The sequence below is a fragment of the Rhinoderma darwinii genome, chromosome 6 (assembly GCF_050947455.1).
Source record: "Rhinoderma darwinii isolate aRhiDar2 chromosome 6, aRhiDar2.hap1, whole genome shotgun sequence".
Taxonomy (NCBI): Eukaryota; Metazoa; Chordata; class Amphibia; order Anura; family Rhinodermatidae; genus Rhinoderma; species Rhinoderma darwinii.
In genome coordinates this window covers 6,351,257-6,377,414 of record NC_134692.1, presented here as the reverse complement: position 1 = coordinate 6,377,414, position 26,158 = coordinate 6,351,257, and the positions used below count along the sequence as shown (strand labels likewise).

At 37.3% G+C, this 26,158-nt stretch overlaps 1 protein-coding gene across 1 annotated transcript in view; it reads right to left on the bottom strand.

The window, feature by feature from the left end:
- Window positions 1-26,158, bottom strand: part of CNTNAP5 (contactin associated protein family member 5) — a 393,202-nt gene that overhangs the window by 268,449 nt on the left and 98,595 nt on the right. The window contains exon 3 of the mRNA XM_075829064.1: window positions 20,531-20,724. Within this exon, the coding sequence (XP_075685179.1) occupies window positions 20,531-20,724 (194 nt within the window). The remainder of the gene's footprint in view (window positions 1-20,530; window positions 20,725-26,158) is intronic.

Sequence of the window (26,158 nt, the reverse complement as noted above, 5' to 3'; positions counted from 1 at the left end):
GAGACCAATAAGCTGATCACAAAGTGTGTGCCTGCTGGGACCCCCAGCGATCAGCTGTAATCTGTGGTAGGACCTGGCAGTAAGCGTTCACTTTCCCTGCAGCGCCACCACAGGGGAAATTAAGCATTACACAGGTCCTCCAGAGACGCTCTATGTAACCGCTCTCCACTCTGACCAAGAGATGAGGATCCTGAACAGGGGACCCCCGCTATCAACTTACAATTCCCTAATAGGGTATTTGACAATGGGTCTGAAGCGTGCTTATGTGGCAGAGGGGCATTTGGCCCCTTTTAGGCACCAGGACCTGTGTATGACTAATCCCCCTACACCCACTTATAGCTACACCACTGCTACACTTGCACCAGCATAGGCTACATAGCTATACACTATATTCCCCTATAGAGACATATCTGAGTCAGATCCTATGTATCCAAGAGCGGCCAGGCAGTTTTCTTCCCCATGACAGACCTAAAACTTTTAGGGTATTTATTAAACCTATGGATCCCATATGCAATCATTGCCCTCAGCTGTAAGCTATTTCTGTACTCTCAGATGATTATGAAGAGAAGGCAATTAATGTTACCTCTCATGAACTGTGGTCTATTTAGCACAAACTTAAAGACTAAATAAAGTTTTACGGCAAAAGTATTTTAAATATTCCTCCCTTAAAGTTTACATAAAATAAATACTAAAACCAGGGCTTAATGGCCTCCTTTTTATAGCTGCATCAGAAGTTCACCTAATGAGATGATTATGAACAACAGGAAAAGCCAGAAATCATCTCACCCTGAGAACAAAATGTAGAACTATATATAACAGCAGAAAATAGAAGACAGGACTGTAACAGAATATCTCAGAGATACATGATGGGTAATCTTATGACAAATGCACTAGGAAAATGAGCTTTTAATGCATCACAGGTCTGTTCATGAATCACTTTTATGTGCTGAAGGTCCTGGGTAGACATGATTCTTGTTACTATGAATTCTGCAAGAAAAATAAAATGAGGGCTCTCCAGTCTAGTGGAAAACCAGAACAATATCAAATCAACTTTACAGATATAACAGGAGCCGTGTCGTCACCCGGCGCCGGATATTACTGCTATCAGCTAATATGATATTAATGTAAAGGCAGCTGATAATTAGCAGGTGACAGATCATTGTCAATAAGAACTGCCCTTCAAACCTCTACATCTGGCGCCAGGCACCAAATAATATACTGGCACCTGCTATATCTGTAAGACAATGCAAGGGTAACGCCATGCCAAATGTATCATTGCTTCCTTATATTTTTATGTTGCTCTATGAAGTTATTTCATTTTCATGATTGCCGTATCATTAACTTAAGGTGACAACCACTTTCTTTATCATGGAAATAAATGACAGGTTGTCAAAGTACCGCCTATGCTTAAAAGTAAACTTATCCTATAGCAATATAATTGTAGGTTAAAACCACCCAGAACATTTCCATTTTTAGGTTTGCAATGTCCTCTAAAAATAATTGATCAGAAGAGAAATTCAGGGGTGCAAAATGTTATTCTGATTCATTTCTTTATAGTGGTTGGACCTTTTTTCTGATGTAGAGCTTTTAATTGTCAGCATAGGCATTACTATAGGAGTTCACTGCATACAGTTTAAACTTTATTCTCAATAACAACTTAGTATACAGTGAGCTCCCCCTAGTGGTGGCTTCATGTAGCCAAAATTGTATCTTGTAACTCCATGCCCATGCAGGGGATTTTGGAGCTCTGTATCACTAAAATTAAGCTCTGACCCATATTAATTTATTAAGGAATCAATCAGCGCATAATTTTGGACATAAAAATGACTTGGTCTTAAAAAGTGACATGAGGCCTTAAAGATGGTTATGGATCATGGAAAGGAAATTTATGGATTAACAAAATTTTTATGAATGGCATAAAACTGAGAGAGCACCCCTCCCCCCCCCCCCCATACCCCTAGGACTTTCATGGACTAATGAGAAACTAATTAGGATGTAAGATCTGTTGATTCTCCATGTTTGGTTTACATCATTATTTAATGATTATTTAAACACAAGACTTATTCTCGATGGGACTACGTTTTTAAACTTTATATGCAGATCAATCCGCACGTTAATCAAGTATGCAAATCACTGGATAAGTGTGGTGCCTTATAACACGACCAATTACAGTCTGTAAATAATTCTTCACTTGGACTTGGTTCACACCACGTTATTACATACTATTAAAAGGTTCTGTGTATTTGGGGGAGGGGTCATATTTACTATTAAAACACAATGCAACAGGACGCAAGACGGATCCTGTTTCTTTAACAAGTGAAGTCAATGGCACCAGGATGCAACAGGACAGGCATTCTGTATCATCCTGTTTTAAAGGTCTCTTTTTTCAAAGTCCTACTATCACTTCCACTTCTTCAATTTAAAGTGTCACTTAATCTTTGATCTCTTTCCTGGTTTTAAAGTCTTACTTTAGGTGTGGAAAGAAGCAGAGAGCATACTGGGAATCTCGGAAGCGAATGGTAAAGTAATGCTAAGTAAGTGGCGGTAATGTCAATCGCTACTTTTCTCTGGAACGCTACATCATGATGGACTACATTGGGAGTAAAACCTCAAAAATGTTCATTACTAAAGAAAAAATATGTAGGTAGGTAAGTTCTATTTATTTTCTACAGTTCCAGCTGCTTATTAGCTCTGATCCATTAGGGCACAGCTATGATCAGTGACTCCAGCTTAGCTGCATTGTCTAATGGAGTCTGAGGTAGTCTGAAATTTTCTTAATGTCCCATTAGAGGCTCAGGCTATTCTGTCCTCCATGCTTTACACTGTAGCTCTGCTTGTTCAGATTGGCTATTGTGTATAAGTACAAGCTGAGTAGGAAATGAGGACATAGAGAGCTGATTCCCATTACAGCAAGGATAGAAAGATGATAAACTACAAGCAACTAAACCCTAGTGAGAGAAAATTGAAGTTGTAAACTGCTGCACATGGACTGAGGCGGATGAGACAGAATCAGGTGATCCCAGAGATTCACTCCTATATGCAATAACATGCTATTATTTAACACCAATGGCTTTACAGTTTTACCCAAAGACCCATTGTCATTAGAGTAAGAAACATGTGGATTTTATGTAGCAGAAGTTGAGATAAATATTCTGGCAAGCAAATGTCTAGATTCCATCTTTAGTTGACTTTTGTATTCATTTATCACAGGATTTGCAGATGTGTTCAGCATTTCTGCAATCCAATTATTTACCCTCATATGTCCTCTGTCCCCACGGCCTATGAAAGTGCTGAAGTCATAATTCAGTGAGGGAAAAATCCATTGTTTCCACTTAACAAGAACCTCTGCATTATTATAACTCAACAGATTGATGCCGAGTCAAAAGGTGAAGAATGTAAAAATGTGTCTTCATTATAATTCATGTTTTTAGATAGATGAGTCCCCTTCAGGAGCCTCCATAGCAATAAAGATGAGGGTAGACAATCCATGGAGCCTCTACCTGTACGGTATGACATCTACCTACCATGGACATGAACTGAGCTTTGATGGACCTACTTTTACTATAACAGGTGCCCAAGTGTTCCAAACCCAACCCAAGACCAACCCAAGTATTTGTTCAAGACAAATGCCCATCCAATACCACCTTAAATAGGCTGAGAGTATGTGCCCCTCTCCTCCCCAGCTTCCCCTCGATGATCTTCCCACCTACATGATGAAAAGTTCACGGGAGGAGGTTGGTCACCGGCCAGCTTAAAAGTAGTAAAACCCGAAGAGAAGATACAGGAGCAAAAAACAAGACCATTAGTACTAACTGGACTACAGAATTAAGACCAAACATTGAAGAACAATTTCTGCATCTTAAAGAATTTATACTTTACAATCTAAAACCTAAATGAATGAAGGTCACACTCAAAGAGTCTTAAAAGAGTCTGAAATCAGTGTCAAGATCCTACATAGCATATAGGAAGCCAATAAGAATGAGAGGTCCCATCTCAGTAAAGCCTCTAATTCCTTTCCGGTTGGCTATTGGAAACTACACAGGGTTCCCCTCTTAAGAATCACAGCAATGTTATCATAAAAATGATGGGAAGATCATGGCTGGGGCATAATGATGCCATTCTATCCTACAAGGGATGGATAGGAGCAGCAACATGCCCCAGATCATCCTGTTACCAGATGGTGGAATGTGATGGCATAAACAGCAGCTGCTACCATTCTGATTTTATCATGGGGTCTCCTGAGGTCTATGTTGGCCACTGATTAGTCTTAAAAAGATTTTTATGGGACTAAAACTTCGGATAGACCATCAATGTTTGGGAGTGTTTTGAATGGGGCTGAGCTGAAGTACCATGCACAGCAACACATACAAACAAGGCGCTGCACCTGCATAAACAATGAAGGGTGCAACCCTCACCTCCTAAGGAAAAGTCAACAATGTTTTAATCCTGAAAAGATCCTTTAGGATGAGTATATATTATAAGATTTTTTAAAGTGCCTTTAAAATATTATCGCAACGATCAGAATCATCTGCCACATTGAAACAAATTGTACTTAATGCTTCTGTCACCAGATGACGACGTGTGAACACAACACACTGCCACCTGGCAATAAAAAGTAAAAATGACATATTATGGACCAAATGACTATATTTTATAAACATAGACATAGAGCATAGAAATGTGAAGGATGGTCTATTTGATTATATTCTCTGTATTAAATTACATTATGAATTGTCAAGCAGGATGCCGAATTTTTAAGTTATGTATTCTCCATTATTTTAATGACCTTTCCTCTACATAGTTCTGCTCGAGTCTCAAAGAAATGTGTTATCTTTATGTGTTCATCGTGTGGTCTTCATGCATCCATGGCTAGCGGCTTGACTGAACGTCCAGACTTAAAATGCAACTATTTGTCATTATCGCAACAAACTCCCTCTTGGGAAAGAACAGTTAACACCACCCCATTGTATGCTTGTCTCCAGGTGTTACCTGATGTCAGCATTTTAATGAAGAATTATAATTATGTATTTGAAATACTCTTATGGACTGCTATTGGCTGAATAAGAATTATTGTCACATTGCCTCTGATTGGTTAACCTCAAGCCTACACCCCTTTTGAATGATATTATTGTAATGGAGTTTGGCAATAAACCTCCAGAGGAGTATGTTGAGCATACCAGCAACGTCTGTGTGTTATATCTCCTCTCTCGATATATATCGGTATAAAATCTTGTGATTAGGATGCTGGATAAAGTGCCTGGCGTAAGTGTCTATTGAAACACTCGTCTAAATTTCAGTCTAATATATTGTGAGCCATTGACTGCCACAACAGAAATTAGATACAAATTATGAGATGAGAATGATACATAGGTATAGCCCCATTTTATGTCCCACTCTAGAGCCAAAATTGAAGCTGTTCTGTTGTTAAAAGTGACCCCGATTGTGAGACCGTTCAGACAGGAGTCACAGTGAGACCTCCCTACACCAGTTCCACTGTTTACAAACTGATTATCACTGGGAAATAACTTGGCTAATCTTTGCAAACTGTTTGCCGAGAGCAAGTTAATGATGCATTTGTTTAGCAAAAATCTTTATTTTCTCCCCCTGCATCCCATCCGGATAAGTACACTGTTCAATCTATTTAGAAATAGTTTATTTTCACTGGAGACGCCAAGTTTGGAAATTGCATGTTTAATTGGTGGTGGTATCTGCTGACAGCTGGTAAAGTGGTAACAGCCTGCATGAGAGATGCCCCTTCAGTGTGTAGACGGTTATTTAAGGCTCTAATTGTTTCGAGAGTTACACATTGCTGCAGACACACGACGAACACATCTCTGCATTCTCTCCATCTGCACAAACACTGACACATTTTGGCTCCTGCATAAAAAGTTTACCCATCACAAATCATTCTAGACTATTCTATACTTTTCTTATCACAAAACGGAAATTTTGTGGGGGAGGGGGATAACACCATCTCAAAACATTTCATGACACATAGTATTGAGATTTAATTAAAGATTCCAGTTACTTATGAAAATTCTCCTACATGATCAGTTCCACAATCCTGTCTGAAGAGGGCACCATTATAAAAGTTGTATTTTTGTACATATAGGTAGTATTACAGTAGTTATATTCTTGTATATAGGAGCAGTATTATAGTAGTTATATTCTTGTATACAGGGGGCAGTATTATAGTAGTTATATTCTTGTATATAGGGGCAGTATTATAGTAGTTATATACTTGTATATAGGGGCAGTATTATAGTAGTTATATTCTTGTATATAGGGGGCAGTATTATAGTAGTTATATTCTTGTATATAGGAGGCAGTATTATAGTAGCTATATTCTTGTATATAGGGACAGTATTATAGTAGTTATATTCTTGTAAATAGGAGCAGTATTATAGTAGTTATATTCTTGTATGCAGGCGGCAGTATTAAAGTAGTTATATTCTTGTATATAGGGAGCAGTATTATAGTAGTTATATTCTTATATATAGGGGCAGTATTATAGTAGTTATATTCTTGTATATAGGGGCAGTATTATAGTAGTTATATTCTTATATATAGGAGAAGTATTATAGTAGTTATATTCTTGTATATAGGGGCAGTATTATAGTAGTTATATTCTTGTATATAGGAGCAGTATTATAGTAGTTATATTCTTGTATATAGGGGCAGTATTATAGTAGTTATATTCTTGTATAAAGGGGCAGTATTATAGTAGTTATATTCTTGTATATAGGGGCAGTATTATAGTAGTTATATTCTTGTATATAGGAGCAGTATTATAGTAGTTATATTCTTGTATATAGGGGCAGTATTATAGTAGTTATATACTTGTATATAGGGGCAGTATTATAGTAGTTATATTCTTGTATATAGGGGGCAGTATTATAGTAGTAATATTCTTGTATATAGGAGGCAGTATTATAGTAGCTATATTCTTGTATATAGGGACAGTATTATAGTAGTTATATTCTTGTATATAGGAGCAGTATTATAGTAGTTATATTCTTGTATGCAGGCGGCAGTATTAAAGTAGTTATATTCTTGTATATAGGGAGCAGTATTATAGTAGTTATATTCTTATATATAGGGGCAGTATTATAGTAGTTATATTCTTGTATATAGGGGCAGTATTATAGTAGTTATATTCTTATATATAGGAGAAGTATTATAGTAGTTATATTCTTGTATATAGGGGCAGTATTATAGTAGTTATATTCTTGTATATAGGAGCAGTATTATAGTAGTTATATTCTTGTATATAGGGGCAGTATTATAGTAGTTATATTCTTGTATATAGGGGCAGTATTATAGTAGTTATATTCTTGTATATAGGGGCAGTATTATAGTAGTTATATTCTTGTATATAGGGGCAGTATTATAGTAGTTATATTCTTGTATATAGGGGCAGTATTATAGTAGTTATATTCCTGTATATAGGAACAGTATTATTGTAGTTGTATTCTTGTATATAGGGGCAGTATTATAGTAGTTATATTCTTGTATGCAGGCGGCAGTATTAAAGTAGTTATATTCTTGTATATAGGGAGCAGTATTATAGTAGTTATATTCTTAAATATAGGGGCAGTATTATAGTAGTTATATTCTTGTATATAGGGGCAGTATTATAGTAGTTATATTCTTATATATAGGAGAAGTATTATAGTAGTTATATTCTTGTATATAGGGGCAGTATTATAGTAGTTATATTCTTGTATATAGGAGCAGTATTATAGTAGTTATATTCTTGTATATAGGGGCAGTATTATAGTAGTTATATTCTTGTATATAGGGGCAGTATTATAGTAGTTATATTCTTGTATATAGGGGCAGTATTATAGTAGTTATATTCTTGTATATAGGGGCAGTATTATAGTAGTTATATTCTTGTATATAGGGGCAGTATTATAGTAGTTATATTCCTGTATATAGGAACAGTATTATTGTAGTTGTATTCTTGTATATAGGGGCAGTATTATAGTAGTTATATTCTTGTATGCAGGCGGCAGTATTAAAGTAGTTATATTCTTGTATATAGGGAGCAGTATTATAGTAGTTATATTCTTATATATAGGGGCAGTATTATAGTAGTTATATTCTTGTATATAGGGGCAGTATTATAGTAGTTATATTCTTATATATAGGAGAAGTATTATAGTAGTTATATTCTTGTATATAGGGGCAGTATTATAGTAGTTAAATTCTTGTATATAGGAGCCGTATTATAGTAGTTATATTCTTGTATATAGGGGCAGTATTATAGTAGTTATATTCTTGTATATAGGGGCAGTATTATAGTAGTTATATTCTTGTATATAGGGGCAGTATTATAGTAGTTATATTCTTGTATATAGGGGCAGTATTATAGTAGTTATATTCTTGTATATAGGGGCAGTATTATAGTAGTTATATTCCTGTATATAGGAACAGTATTATTGTAGTTGTATTCTTGTATATAGGGGCAGTATTATAGTAGTTATATTCTTGTACATAGGGGGCAGTATTATAGTAGTTATATTCTTGTATATAGGATAAGTATTATAGTAGTTGTATTTTTGTATATAGGGACAGTATTATAGTAGTTATATTCTTGTATATAGGGGCAGTATTATAGTAGTTATATTCTTGTATATAGGAGCAGTATTATAGTAGTTATATTCTTGTATATAGGGGGCAGTATTATAGTAGTTATATTCTTGTATATAGGGGCATTATTATAGTAGCTATATTCTTGTATATAGGAGGCAGTATTATAGTAGATATATTCTTGTATATAGGAGCAGTATTATAGTAGTTATATTCTTGTATATAGGAGGCAGTATTATAGAAGTTATATTCTTGTATATAGGAGTAGTATTATAGTAGTTATATTCTTGTATATAGGGGCAGTATTATAGTAGTTATATTCTTGTATATAAGGACAGTATTATAGTAGTTATATTCTTATATATAGGGACAGTATTATAGTAGTTATTTTTTTGTACATAAGGGGAGTATTAGGGCGGGTTCACACATAGCGGAATTTCACTTAAATTCCGCTGCGGACACTCCGCAGCGTTAATCCGCAGCGGAGCCGTTTCTCCATTGACTTTCACTTTAATTTAGCAGTGTTCGTTTACACGATGCGTACAATTCCGCTGCGGAGCATAGGCTGCGGAGCGGAATTTGGTGTCCGCAGCATGCTCTGTCTGTTGCGGAGCAGTGGCGGACTGGTTGCGGACTCATGGCGGAATTTCTCCATTGACTTCAATGGAGAGTCAAAATTCCGCAATGAAGTCCGCAGATCTTATGTGTGCTGCGGAGCGTATTGTTTTTACTACCATGACATTTCTTCATTCTGGCTGGACCTATGTATTTCTAGGTCTACAGCCAGACTGAGGAAGTCAATGGGGCTCCCGTAATGACGGGAGCGTTGCTAGGAGACGTCTGTAAATAGTCACTGTCCAGGGTGCTGAAAGAGTTACGCGATCGGCAGTAACTGTTTCTGCACCCGGGACAGTGACTACCGATCTCAATATACATGTATCTGTAAAAAAAAATATAAGTTCATACTTACCGAGAACTCCCTGCGTCTGTCTCCAGTCCGGCCTCCCAGGATGACGTTTCAGTGTAAGTGACGGCTGCAGCCAATCACAGGCCAAGCACAGGCTGCAGCGGTCACATGGACTGGAGCGTCATCCAGGGAGGTCGGGCCGGATGCCGAAAGAGGGACGCGTCACCAAGACAACGGGCGGTAAGTATGAATTTCTTTGACTTTCACTAGGGAAAGTGCTGTCCCTTCTCTCTATCCTGCACTGAATAGGGAGAAGAGAAGCACTTTTCCTGCAGTCCGCAGCGGCCAGTCCGCATCAATTTTCTGCACATTTTGTGCAGATCCGCTGCAGAATCTGCAACGCAGATTCTGTGCGGCATTGATGCGGACAGTTGCGGAGGAATTCCGCCATGTGTGGTCATGCCCTTATAGTGGTTATATTCTTGTATATAGGGGCAGTATTATAGTAGTTATATTCTTGTATATAGGGGCAGTATTATATTAGTTATGTTCTTGTATATAGGAGCAGTATTATAGTAGTTATATTCTTGTATATAGGAGTAGTATTATAGTAGTTATATTATTGTATATAAGGACAGTATTATAGTAGTTATATTCTTATATATAGGGACAGTATTATAGTAGTTATATTTTTGTACATAAGGGGAGTATTATAGTGGTTATATTCTTGTATATAGGGGCAGTATTATAGTAGTTATATTCTTGTATATAGGGGCAGTATTATAGTAGTTATGTTCTTGTATATAGGGAGCAGTATTATAGTAGTTATATTCCTGTATATAGGGGCAGTATTATAGTAGTTATATTCTTGTATATAGGGGCAGTATTATAGTAGTTATATTCCTGTATATAGGGGCAGTATTATAGTAGTTATATTCTTGTATAAAGGGGGTAGTATTATAGTAGTTATATTCTTATATATAGGGGGCAGTATTATAGTAGTTATATTCTTGTATATAGGGGCAGTATTATAGTAGTTATATTCTTATATATAGGGGCAGTATCATAGTAGTTATATTCTTGTATATAGGGGGCAGTATTATAGTAGTTATATTCTTGTATATAGGAGCAGTATTATAGTAGTTATATTCTTATATATAGGGGCAGTATTATAGTAGTTATATTCTTGTATATAGGGGGCAGTATTATAGTAGTTATATTCTTGTATATAGGGGGCAGTATTATAGTAGTTATATTCTTTTATATGGGGCAGTATTATAGTAGTTATATTCTTGTATATAGGGGCAGTATTATAGTAGATATATTCTTGTATATAGGGGCAGTATTATAGTAGTTATATTCTTGTATATAGGGGCAGTATTATAGTAGTTATATTCTTGTATATAGGAGGCAGTATTATAGTAGTTATATTCTTGTATATAGGGGGCAGTATTATAGTAGTTATATTCTTGTATATAGGGGGTAGTATTATAGTAGCTATATTCTTATATATAGAGGACAGTATTATAGTAGTTATATTTTTGTACATAGGGGGCATTATTATATAAGTATTATGGAGGGTATTACTGAATTGGAATTTTCTATCTAGTGATCTCTTTAGAACAATGTTATTACATTTTGCAGTATACAGTAATAAATCCAGCACATACATCTTCCTATCAATTATTTAGATCTTGAAGTGATGTCGCGGGGTTAGGTATTTTAAAAAGACTGTTTTACACCAGAGATGTGACCTTGATCTGCATATTCACTTTCCGGTTCTTGATTCCTGCCAAAGAAGATTCAGTTATACCAGTTATACCGAAAGCAATTATAAAACATCAGACGCTTTCCGAAAGTGATGTCATTTACTGTGACGTGTAAAGATTTTGTCCACTTCTGCCAAACATTAGAATGAGTGTTTTTTCTATTCTACACTGTACTTAATCTTGCCACAAGACAGACCAGGGGTGGGCTAATTAGAGTATTGTTTATTTTTCATATTCTTTTTCTATTGTGAGAAACTCCTATTCGACCCTTGAGCCGGCATCAATGGCAGCAAGAACAACGTTTACGTTTATTTTAAACTCCAGGGGGTATTCTTGCCAGAACTTTAAACATTTTATACCACCTTACTCATCTGTTAAAAAAGGAAAAGGAAAATTTTTGGCCAACTCGTCCAATTTCTCTGTTTGACTGTGATTCTAACCTGCTAGCCAAGATTTTGAGAGACTGGCAAAAGTGGATTCAACTTTAATCCAGCACGATCAAAATTACTTTATGTCTCGCACGCAGATTATTAGTATTAGATTACCCTTACTTTCTAGGGGTTCTTGCCATGGCTTTCCTCCCTTCCCTCTGCTGTTTGTACTTTTCATCGAGTTTTATGGCAATATGGAATTGCATGGGTTTTTGGTATGAGGGGAGAGAGGACAGAATTCCTCATGGATACTGTTGAGGATTTACCATTCGTGCTGGAACCAGTTAAGAGTTTTTTTATTTTTCTGTGGACTTTCAATTAACTGTGGTAAGTTTGTGTTCCTTCCACTAGACTCAGCTTAGATGGAGGACTGAATTGGAGTTTTTGTAGTAAAATCGAGTACTCATTTAAGTATTTCGAGTCTTCCATCTCCTCTAAGGTGAGGGAGTTTGCAGACCTTAAAGGGGTTATCCAGGGACCAAAACTCGCATTGCAATAATTTATTTCTGTGAAACTAAGTAACTTACTAATATACTTTAATTAAAAATTCTGTACTAAATGGTGCAGTTCAAACCTCATGATTTATTCAGGAAGTGCTGGAGCTTTTCTAATAATGATGACGCTCCGACACGGCCCCACGTGACTGAGCTCTTGCTTCATGTGCTGTTCGTGAACATGACCACATGGAGCAGTCCCATTGCCTATTGCTTGAGTTCCGAGCATAGCATCAGCTGATGCTCTGCCTGGGGACTCCACACCTTCTGCCGACGTCAATGGGACTGTCCATATATGGACAATGATGTACTGTACTGGAGTCCCCGAGCAGAGCATCAGCTCGGGGACTCCAGCGATAGGAAACCCCTGAATTGACCAAATCTGGACATCGGGAGCAGTACTGGAGTCCCGAGCAAAGCACTAGCTGATGCTCTGCTGAGGACTCAAGCAATAGGCAATGTGACAGCCCATGAAGCAAGAGCTCATTCATGTGTGGCCGTGTCGGAGCGTCATCATTATTAGAAAAGCTCCAGCACTTCCTGAATAATTCATGAGGTTTGAACTGCACCATTTAGTACAGATTTTTTTATTAAAGTATATTAGTACGTTTCTTCGTTTCACATAAATATATTATTGCAATGCAATTTTTGGTCCCCGGATAACCCAATTAATGTTAAATATGTAGTTAAGGTTATTTGCAGGGATTCTTTACTGTAAGAGCAGTGAGACTATGGAGCTCTCTGCCACAGGATGTTGTTGTTAAGGATCTGCCAGGCACAGCTTCTGTATCCACGCCCATAGGTAATCAGTCTGCACCTGCTTCTATGTCTGTGAGACTGACTCCATCTTCCACCACTCAGGATGGCAGGCTTAGGAGTGGGACAGCCTATCACAGCCTGGCCAGATGGAGCTAGCTCCCGCCCTCTGTCTATTTATACCTGCCTTTCCTGTTCCTCCTTGCTTGTGATTCTTCTCGTTTGGTTTCCTGGCCCTGCTGCAGCTTCTTGAACTATTTGACCCTGCTTCATATTGACCCTGGCTTACTGACTACGCTCCTTCTCTGCGTTTGGTACCTTGTGCACTCCTGGTTTGACTCGGCTTGTTTACTACTCTCCTGCTCTGCGTTTGGTACCTCGTACACTCCTGGTTTGACTCGGCTCGTTCACCACTCTTGTTGCTTGCGGTGTTGCCGTGGGCAACTGCCCCTTTTACCTTGCTTCTGTGTACCCTTGTCTGTTTGTCTGTCGTGCACTTATTGAGCGTAGGGACCGTCGCCCAGTTGTACCCCGTTGCCTAGGGCGGGTCGTTGCAAGTAGGCAGGGACTGAGTGGCGGGTAGATTAGGGCTCACTTGTCTGTTTCCTTACCCCCATCATTACAGTTGTGGTGGTTGATTCTTTGAACAGGTTCAGGAGGGGCCTTGATTACTTTCTTGGAAATTATAAAATTACAGGTTATGAGTACTAAATTCTGGAGATGGGATGTTGATCCACTGATTTATTCTGATGTCATATTTGGAGTCAGGGAGGAATTTTTCACCTCATTAGGCAATTGTCATCAACCTCATGGGGGCTTGGCCTTTCTCTGGATTAACACGGTTGGATTATAGGTTGAACTTGATGGACCTTTTTACAATCTTATCAACTATGTAACTATATAAATATGTAACTATATAACTATGTAACTATATAACCATGTAACTATATAACTATGTAACTATATAACTATGTAACTATATAACTATGTAACTATATAACTAACTATATAACTATATAACCATGTAACTATAACTATATAACTATGTAACTATATAACTATGTAACTATATAACTATGTAACTATATAACTATGTAACTATATAACTATATAACTATATAACTATATAACTATGTAACTATATAACTATATAACTATATAACTATATAACTATGTAACTATATAACTATATAACTATGTAACTATATAACTATGTAACTATATAACTATATAACTATGTAACTATGTAACTATATAACTATATAACTATATAACTATGTAACTATATAACTATGTAACTATGTAACTATGTAACTCTATAACTATGTGACTATGTGACTATGTAACTATGTAACTATGTAACTATATAACTATGTAACTATATAACTATGTAACTATATAACTATGTAACTATGTAACTATGTAACTATGTAACTATATAACTATGTAACTATGTAACTATATAACTATATAACTATGTAACTATATAACTATGTAACTATATAACTATGTAACTATGTAACTATGTAACTATATAACTATATAACTATATAACTATGTAACTATATAACTATATAACTATGTAACTATATAACTATGTAACTATATAACTATATAACTATGTAACTATATAACTATATAACTATGTAACTATGTAACTATGTAACTCTATAACTATGTGACTATGTGACTATATAACTATGCAACTATGTAACTCTATAACTATGTAACTATGTAACTATGTAACTATGTAACTATATAACTATGTAATTATAGAACTATGTGACTATGTAACTATATAACTATGTAACTATATAACTATGTAACTATATAACTATGTAACTATGTAACTATATAACTATGTAACTATATAACTATATAATTATATATTTCTATATAACTATGTAACTATGTAACTATGTAACTATATAACTATGTAACTATATAACTATGTAACTCTATAACTATGTAACTATGTAACTATATAACTATGTAACTATGTAACTATAGAACTATGTGACTATGTAACTATATAACTATGTAACTATGTAACTATGTAACTATATAACTATGTAACTATATAACTATGTAACTATATAACTATGTAATTATATATTTCTATATAACTATGTAACTATGTAACTATATAACTATGTAACTCTATAACTATGTGACTATGTAACTATATAACTATGTAACTATGTAACTATATAACTATGTAACTATATAACTATGTAACTATATAACTATGTAACTATGTAACTATGTAACTATATAACTATATAACGATGTAATTATATATTTCTATATAACTATGTAACTATGTAACTATATAACTATGTAACTATATAACTATGCAACTATGTAACTCTATAACTATGTAACTATGTAACTATATAACTATGTAACTATAGAACTATGTGACTATGTAACTATATAACTATGTAACTATGTAACTATATAACTATGTAACTATATAACTATGTAACTATGTAACGATATAACTATGTAACTATATAACTATATAACTATGTAATTATATATTTCTATATAACTATGTAACTATGTAACTATGTAACTATATAACTATGTAACTATATAACTATGTAACTCTATAACTATGTAACTATCTAACTATGTAACTATATAACTATGTAACTATGTAACTATAGAACTATGTGACTATGTAACTATATAACTATGTAACTATGTAACTATATAACTATGTAACTATATAACTATATAACTATGTAATTATATATTTCTATATAACTATGTAACTATGTAACTATGTAACTATATAACTATGTAACTATGTAACTCTATAACTATGTAACTATATAACTATATAACTATGTAACTATATAACTATATAACTATATAACTATGTAACTATGTGACTATATAACTATGTAACTATATAATTATGTAACTATATAACTATGTATCTATATAACTATATAACTATGTAACTATATAACTATATAACTATGTAACTGTGTAACTGTATAACTATGTAACTATATAACTATGTGACTATGTAACTATATAACTATGTAACTATATAACTATGTAACTATGTAACTATGTAACTATATAACTATATAACTATGTAACTATATAACTATGTAACTATGTAACTATATAACTATGTAACTATATAACTATATAACTATGTAACTATGTAACTATATAACTATGTAACTATGTAACTATATAACTGTGTAACTGTGTTTATCTATGTAACTATATAACTACGTAACTATATAACTATGTAACTATATAACTATGTAACTATGTTATCTCCAGAGCTGTCAGGGTTAGTTTGTTTAATATGATTCTTTTTCCGCACATTTTGTTTGCACTTAGTAATTCTGCTATGTGGCTGAAAGATAAAGTATTTCTTCTTTAGATATTTACAACTTTGTTAGGCTTCGATTTCTTCAATGCAACTGGAATTTGAAGTAAATTATAGAAAATAGTGATATACCCTCACTACATGGATTAATTTCCACAAAAAAATCTACACAAATTATCCAAGACAAAATCACTGGAGTAGGACTGAAGTTTTTGTTAAAATATAACTTAAAATATATAAAAACTCACGTACAAATACATATACAAAAACATAGCACTTCTGCGTTCACTGCAATGGATAATTTCAGAAACTTCTGATTTTAGTTAGGAATGAAACCTAAACCTTCTTCAATAGCCCCTCAGATGTAAAGGGGTTTAATTTTTTCCACACAGATAGCTGTTGAAAGGGAGTACATATTCCACTTGTTTTTCATTCCCAAAAATGGCAATATCATGTATGTACAATGCATATAAGGGTATTGAGCTGTAATTTTTTGGGGTTATTTTGGGAACCCCCCTACCCATTCCATTGTTGAATGCTCTTCATGTCATGGGTTAATGGTTTTTGGAAAAATGATTCCTTTTTATAAGGCATATCCTTTTATTTTCATTAGACATGTGGGGGGGTCAAAGGGGTTTTTCTAATTTTATGTATATAAACCCTAATTAGCATATTTTTCAATATTTTCTATTTTCAAGATCTCTTTTGTCAGTGACTGGAAACGTTGATTGTTTTTATTCAAAGTCGAACATATTTCCTTAACTAGACTTACTCATACAGTTGATGGATTGCTACAATAAATTAGCCTGGAGCCCAAGCAGAAGAGAGATTTGTGCCACGTAGTCCAGCTCATAAAGGATTACTTGCACTGATACACTGTAACAAACTGCAAATCCCTTTAACTCTATCTGTGTAAATTATAATACAGCAGCATCATCTTCCTTGAGGCTCATGACTGACAAAGCTCATTAAGAAGTTGTAAAAGTAAAAACTTTATTGATTATAAGTTATGACTAATTGAAAGCAGCTCAGTGACAGGATGGGAAATCCTATATACATCAGGAGAGTGGATATAAGTGCAGCTCAGGCAGAAAGAGCTAAGTGTGTGGCTGAGGCTCTCACATAATCTTAAATCTTATACCGCGGGAGGTACATTCCGAAACATTGTCTTCAGAAGACTTAATGCTGCATAATTGATACTATACGCCTTTCACAACCATTTAAATGCTATATTATAGGCTGCGTCGACTCCAATATTCCCATAGACGACTCATCTCGTAATAATGTTCCATTTCAGTTTCTTATGGATAAAAGGCGATAATGTGCAGCTATTGGGATGTGACCGCAACCTTTCCATTCGCTACATTTATTGAGGTAGGATATTAGATTGTCCTGCATCACACTCCAGAAACACTGGCAATAATAATCTGCAAAACAAACTCAACTTTGTATCAGGTTTACAACAAACTCACGGAAGGTCCAATTCATCTTGCAGAGATCAAACTATCAGGGAGTATTTAGGGCAATGCAAAATGGATCACCTCCAGAAGGAAGAAAATGGTCTCCCTAGTGCCACCGATAGGTAACTACTCTGTAGGGTAGTGTCTGACCCTTTAAAGAGCCTTGAAACAAGACCCAGGTTTGCAGCCAAACCAGAGATCACCATCTATAAAGAACAGTTTCAGAGTTGTTGCTCCTCGTCAGTACAGAGTAGGGTTCCTATTGGCTGTGACATAAGCTGTATGTACTGCCTCACCTATAGGTGGCACTAGAGAGACAGTTTTCCTCCTCCGGGATTAGAGCTATTTTGGCATTTGAACCCAATAAATTACACTCACGATTTAAAGCAGGGTTTTAACCCTCTTATTCAGCCAGAAGTGTCCAGAGGGCTCATATTTTGGCTTCTTCAAAAGTAAAAGTCTATGCAGCTAAAAGTATCGATCTATGATGCCTCACAACATATTTGATTAGTTGAGCTTCCACATTTACATAGGGGACGTGTAAAGTTTTGACCCCTAATCTGAGGATCTTATACAGTTTAGTGGGTGCAGGTACATTTCCTTTAATAGAGAGATAACAACAACCTAAAAATGAAAAGCTCCATCTCGTGGTCTCGAGGAGAATTCATCTGACATTGATTGGTTTCTCATGGGTTTATACAAAGCCTCAGAGTTACATTCTCAATATGTGGTGGTTGGCTGCAGCAAACAGTCTATAAAAAAAATATCCACATTTCATATACTCTGGCTGACAATCCTTCTTTCCCTGACAATGTCCAGATAGGATCCCACCAAATTATCAGCAGCTATAAAATCACTGGTCTATTGTATAAATTCTCTAATGTACATGGTGGACTTTTGCTCAGTAATTGTAGGATTCCAACTTATGAACCTACTTAAATTAGTCATTTGCAGTGTTTCTAGCATAAAAATATACATCTATTTTATTTTTGCTTCCATGTGTCCCCCTTGGTGATTCTGCTAATCTGTGCTGCTGGGGGAGGGGCTCTGATCAGAATCATTCTTTTCCCCCCCCCTTGCAGATGACAATATAGTCCTTTCTTACTTTCACCGCAGATAAGTAATAAGGAATTCTGAGTAGTAAAGATATATACTGTATGACATCCAACATATGCTCTCCCTTAGAAACCAACAAAAACATAATGAAATAAAATAATAAAGACTGAGAGGATATGTGCAGGATTAATTTCTACTGTCAGGATGTAGAGATTTACAGTCCTAACAAGCTGAGAATAAGAAGTCTTTGCAGCTATACCGCCATGTCACTGCAGAGGTTCTGCTCCTTCCCTGACAAACTAAGAAGAAGGAGTTTCCTCAGCTATACCGCCATGTTACTGAAGAGACTCTGCTACTTCCCTAACAAACAAAGAAGGAGTTTCCTCAGCTATACTACCATGATACTGCAGAGGCTCTGCTCCTTACCTGACAAGCAGGTCAGAATGTTATTTCTATTGGTTGCTCTGAAGTAAATAGAGGATCACTATTCAGAGACCTGGCTGTGGGGAGAGTGACTGAGTAGATGTGTCCACCAGTACTCAGCTCATTAGGTGGACGGATACATTGCTATTCACTTTGACCACCAGGTGGCATCATAATATGTAAGTAAATGTCATAACTCTTCACCGGATTGTTTTTTTAACAGAATGTAATAAAAATGTAATTTTTTTATTATATAAACAATGAATACAATATTTAATGGTGGGACAACCCCAGTATGGCAGACTGAAGTCAATTCACCAAAAACAAGCAGCCTCCTGGTTCTTTTCAATCTGAGAAATACTTCATCACTTCTGCAACAAGTGTTTCCAACAAAGGCATAAATAGAAGAGAAGGGGCCCCATATCAAAGAATAATATGGGCCCCCCATTATGGTATATAGTTTTGTCATCCGAAGAATGCAGTTCCTATAAAAAGAGGAATCCTGCACCGGTACTGGCTACCCAGTAGCAAAAGAAAGTGGACTAAGGTTGGACCCCCTCGCCAAGTATGCCACCATTGTATGCCTCTATGGTATCTACACCCTTGGTTTACAATTCTAATAACATTATATATTGACATTTCTTTAATGTGTAATCTAATATTTCAGACATTTTAATAATGCAAGATTTGTTTCTAGTGCAAAAACTCAATGCTAAGATTTATTTTCACAAGACCAGAAAAATACAACTGAAAAGACAGTTATCTCTCTCTCTCTCTCTCTCTCTCTCTCTCTCTCTCAAAACCAACCAAACTCTGGCTGGGAGGCAGCTTTCTCCAGCAGAAACCTTCTCCTTACTGCTGCGTTCACCATAGAAGACCAAGCAAGATAAATCATGCCTCTTTAAATAAACCCCACGTTTGGGTTAACATTCAGAAATAGTTGAGGGCATCGGAATAAGACGGATCTCTGTTGTTTGTTTTTTAGATTTCTGCAACACTCTTGGTTTCAGGAGCTTTCAGACTAGAAAATATATATGTTTATTTCTCATCATTTATCTTTACTGTCCCTTTAAGAGAGTTGAAGGCTTTAATTTGCTAAAAATAAAGTAGAATTTTGAAAGAAAACAAAATAAATAAATATATAATAATAATCTAAATATTATAAAAACAGAAACTCATCAACGCAACCACCTCCAACCATTAACACATATAAGAAAACATCCCCTCCTGGTATCAACCATCTGTTTAAGAATAAAAAGCATTTACAAAGCAGAACCCTACCCAGATGGTGTTGTCGTGATGATACGGTTTCCAGTTGCGTCCGGTATCGCTAAACATGACGCTGAAACGTGTCACCCAGTCGGAGCTTCCATGTCTCCCCTGTGTGGCCGCCCCTGTGATATCAAATCTCTCTCCCAAATCAATCTGCAGCCATTGCTTTGTGTTAGATTCCAGCGGGGACCAACCAGCGGCTCCTGCAACAAAGAATGAAAACACAAAACGGATAAATACAGGAGATGGTCGCGTAATCACAGTATTGTCTGCGCTGCAATTTTCTGCCAAGAAAGGAACAATTATCAAATCAAACATAATGTGAAATGCTGACGTTTTGTGAACTTCTTAAGTGTTCTTTTCACCAAGAATTAACATGTTCTCAGTCATTTCGACCGCACTCAGAGTTTCCACAGTTGTTTAAAGGGCCATTATTGCTAAAGCTGCTTATGCTAATATCACCCACACATCTGTAGGTGAACGCATATGGAGGTTCTCAGCACTGGAGTTGTGTCATAGAAAGTAGAGATCATGGGGGGCAGGGAGATTTATGTACTTATTTTTACTTATCCCATTAAGAAAAGACTACAGCCAGCCTCTAGGTAGCCTGAAATGGCTGATAACAGGGAACAATAGAATGCATTCAACTGCACATGAGGATTTGTTAAAATGCCCCTATGAGGGGATAAACAATGCAGGCTAACCAATGGCCAAGGCCAGTGGTGACATATACGTAATCCAAAAATAAAGATTTTAAATTGTGGCTTTCAGGCTAATGTCCTGTAATCCGCTTCTTTAGGTGGTCCTGTTCACACAGAGTATTTTGCAGGCAGAAAAAATCTGCCTCAAAATTCCTTCAGGAATTTTGAGGCAGATTTTGCCCAGTTCAGACAGAGTTTTTTGGCACTGATATTGACGTGGAAACCGCACCAAAAAAAGTCTGAAACCAACTCCAATTGATTTCAATGGTGAGGCGGAGGCGTTAACTTTCCTTTTAGCCGCTCGTGGGAAAATAAAGTGGCATGCCCTTTCCTGCCGTGGTTCCGCCTCCGACCTCCCATTGAAATCAATTGGAGGCAGAAAAAGCGTTTTTCACAGTTTTTTTGCCACGGGCGAAAAGTGGCACTAAAAACGCAGCGCAAACTGCAGCAAGAAAGTGCAGGCTGGTCAAAATCTGCCTAAAAATTCCTGATAAATTTTGAAGCAGATTTTTTCTGCCTGCAAAATACTTAATGTGAACAGGGCCTTTGACCTGCCTGCACTTTCCTGCCCCGGTTTTTGCTGTGTTTCTCGCAGTGTTTTTTGCCTGCGGCCATTGAGCGCCAAGGGCAAACAGCGTAGCAAAAAAATGCCTTTTCTATCTCCAATTGATTTCAATGTTTTGACACGTGTTTCATGGTTTCCAATGGACAGACCTGACAATATTGGTTCATGTTCCCCTGTGGAGTTTTCTGTCTGCTGTCAGAGGCAAGTTCATATTGAGCTAATAAACCTATAACCACATTCACTCCATGCAGATATCCTCCTTGAACTTTAATCCATGACCCCAGGTCTGCAAGGCAGCGGTACTAGTCACCGAGCCACCATATCACATACCCAATGCAGATAGCAAAAAAACAAAATGCACCAGTCAGTATAGAAAATACTTAGCAGAGTAGTTGGGAAATTGGGCAGTACCCCAGAGAGTGGCAGCTTCTCTTCTATGCCCAAGTGGAACAGATTTCTTTTCACTCCAATGGACTGGCTAAGCATTTAACATTCAGTGATGTCATATTGCAAGGAGTGATGACATCACTAGTCCACGCTCAAGGGCTCACCACACTTCTAGTCCTCCCCTGCAACTTGCCCTTCCTTTTCTGAGAATTTTGTACCTGTCGTTGTTGCTAAGCTTCATGCAAGGAATGTGTCTATTCCATCTGTTTTGATAATTTTGATGTGCAGATAAAAGCCTCTGCTTGAAACATGACAGACTTAATTTAAAATGCAATTCTTTTTGTATCGTCTTCTACCAAAAGTAACAATGCTGACCTGACAATGCTGGTCATTGTGGAAACTAGTGAAGCCTCGTTTTCTTATTTTAGTCTAAGTTGCTGATTAATTTCATTGTGTTTATCCATCTGTTATATTTCCTAGGGCTCTGGAAGTTCTAGAAAGTTGGACAAATGATTATGTAAATGTGTTATTTTATCTAAAATAAAGATAACACAACAAAAAGCAGCATATCTTTATCCCGTTTAACAGTGTGACCTTTGTAAGTGGCCATAATAAGCCAATGTGCTGCCTATGAAAAAAACTGATGACTTAGGCCTCATGCACACTAAAGTAAAAAAGCCCGTAATTACGGGCCCATAGACTTCTATTGGCCACGGGTACCTTCCCGTATGCTTACGGGAAGGTGCCCGTACAGTTGAAAAATATAGAACATGTCCTATTTCAGGCCGTAATAAAGGCACGGGCAGGCCCGATAGCGCATTTTGTGGCGTTTTATGCCCGCGGCGCTCAATGGCCGCGGGGGCGAAAAACGCTGTCAAAATCGGCGTGCAGGGAGAGGAAAATCTGCCTCAAACTTCCAAACGGAATTTTGAGGCAGAAATACCGCCTGCAAAATACTCCATGTGAACATAGCCGGCGTTTTTTGCCCGTGGCCATTGAGTGCCGCGGGCATAAAACACCGCGAAATACGCTTTCTCTGCCTCCCGTTGAAGTCAATGGGAGGTCAGAGGCGTAAACGCCCGAAGATAGGGCATGTTGCTTCTTTTCCCCGCGAGGCGGTTTTACCGCTCGTGGGAAAAAGACGCCTCCGCCTCCCATTGAAATAAATGGGAGGCATTTTCGGGCCGTTTTTGCCGAGTTTTGGTGCGTCAAAAAACTCAGTGTGAACTTAGCTTTTTTTAGAAGCTGTCACAAGATTTTAAGGCACTTAACCACCAGCATATCATTATACTGATGGAAAATAGCAAACTAAACTTACCTGTCTCAAAACTATCCATTTAAATACTTGGTCTAAACAGAAGTTATACAGCACGTGTGTAAATCTTGAGGTGAGTCCGACAACATTTGGCGCATGTGCAGTGCTCAGATAAAGCTGAGGCCAGTACACGTGGAATCATCTCAGGATGCTTCTCTGCTAGTTTACATACAACGTACGCTTTTTAACTTATTTTTTGCCAAAATTGAAAAAAGGACAGTTTTGAGAGGGGCATGTCTAGGTTCCTATTTCCTAGTAGTATAATGACAAGCTGGTGAATTAGTGCCCTAAAATCTAGTAAGAGTTCCCTTTAAACATTCACACATTAAGTTATCTGCACTTAATACATTATATATTACTATGGAGGACCTGTCAGCTCTGCTGTGTGGTGTAGTATAGAGGAATGGTCAGCTCTCCTGTGTGGTGTAGTATAGAGGATATGTCAGCTCTCCTGTGTGGTGTAGTATAGAGGATCTGTCAGCTCTCCTGTGTGATGTAGTATAGAGGAGCTGTCAGCTCTTCTGTGTGGTGTAGTATAGAGGATCTGTCAGCTCTCCTGTGTGGTGTAGTATAGATGATCTGTCAGTTTTCCTTTGTGATGTAGTATAGAGGATCTGTCGGTTCTCCTGTGTAGTGTAGTATAGAGGTTCTGTCAGTTCTCCTGTGTGGTGTAGTATAGAGGATCTGTCAGCTCTCCTGTGTGGTGTAGTATAGAGGATCTGTCAGCTCTCCTGTGTGGTGTAGTATAGAGGAGCTGTCAGCTGTCCTGTGTGGCGTAGTATAGATGATCTGTCAGCTCTCCTGTGTGATGTAGTATAGAGGATCTGTCAGCTCTCCTGTGTGGTGTAGTATAGAGGATCTTTCAGCTCTCCTGTGTGGTGTAATATAGAGAATCTGTCAGCTCTCCTGTGTGGTGTAGTATAGAGGAGCTGTCAACTCTCCTGTGTGGTGTAGTATAGAGGATATGTCAGCTCTTCTGTGTGGTGTAGTATAGAGGATCTGTCAGCTCTCCTGTGTGGTGTAGTATAGAGGATCTGTCAGCTGTCCTGTGTGGTGTAGTATAGAGTATCTGTCAGCTCTCATGTGTGGTGTAGTATAGAGGATCTGCCAGCTCTCCTTTGTGGTGCAGTATAGAGGATCTGTCAGCTCTCCTGTGTGGTGCAGTATAGAGGATCTGTCAGCTCTCCTGTGTGGTGCAGTAAAGAGTTGTTGTCAGCTCTCCTGTGTGGTTTAGAACAGAGGATCTGTCAGCTCTCCTGTGTGGTGTAGTATAGAGGATCTGTCAGCTCTCCTGTGCGGTGTAGTGTAGAGGATCTGTTAGTTCTCCTGTATGGTGTAGTATAGAGGATCTGTCAGTTCTCCTGTGTGGTTTAGTATAGAGGATCTGTCAGTTCTCCTGTGTGGTGTAGTATATAGGATTTGTCAGTTCTCCTGTGTGGTGTAGTATAGAGGATATGTCAGCTCTCCTGTGTGGTGTAGTATAGAGGAGCTGTCAACTCTCCTGTGTGGTGTAGTATAGAGGATATGTCAGCTCTCTTGTGTGGTGTAGTATAGTGGATCTGTCAGTTCTCCTGTGCGGTGTAGTAGAGAGGATCTGTCATCTCTCCTGTGTGGTGCAGTATAAAGGAGCTGTCAGTTGTCCTGTGTAGTGTATTGTAGTATAGAGGATCTGTCAGCTCTTCTGTGTGGTGTAGTATAGAGGAGCTGTCAGATGTCCTGTGTAGTATAGTATAGAGAATCTGTCAGTTCTCCTGGGTGGTGTAGTATAGAGAGTCTGTCAGCTCTCCTGTGTGATGTAATATACGGGATTTGTCAGCTCTCCTGTGTGGTGTAATATATAGTATCTGTCAGCTCTCTTGTGTGGTGTAATATACGGGTTCTGTCAGCTCTCCTTTGTGGTGTAATATACAGGATCTGTCAGCTCTCTTGTGTTGTGTAATATACAGGATCTGTGAGCTCTCCTGTGTAGTGTAGTATAGAGGATCTGTCAGCTCTCTTGTGTGGTGTAGTGTAGAGGATCTGTCAGTTCTCCTTTGTGGTGTAGTATAGAGGATCTGTCAGTTCTCCTGTGTGGTGTAGTATAGAGAATCTGTCAGCTCTCCTGTGTGGTGTGGTGTAGTATAGAGGATCTGTCAGCTCTCCTGTAAGGTGTAGTATAGAGGAGCTTTCAGCTCTCCTGTGTGGTGAAGTATAGATGATCTGTCAGCTCTCCTGTGTGGTGTAGTATAGAGGATCTGTCAGTTCTCCTGTGTGGTGTAGTATAGAGGATCTGTCAGTTCTCCTGTGTGGTGTAGTATAGAGGAGCTGTCAGCTCTCCTGTGTGGTGTAGTATAGAGGAGCTTTCAGCTCTCCTGTGTTGTGTAGTATAGAGGATCTGTCAGTTCTCCTGTGTGGTGTAGTATAGAGGAGCTGTCAGCTCTCTTGTGTGGTGTAGTATAGAGGAGCTGTCAGCTCTCCTGTGTGGTGTAGTATAGAGGAGCTGTCAGCTCTCCTGTGTGGTGTAGTATAGTGGATCTGTCAGTTCTCCTGTGTGGTGTAGTATAGAGGATCTGTCAGCTCTCCTGTGTGGTGTAGTATAGAGGAGCTGTCAGCTCTCCTGTGTGGTGTAGTATAGAGGAGCTGTCAGTTCTCCTGTGTGGTGTAGTATAGAGGAGCTGTCAGCTCTCCTG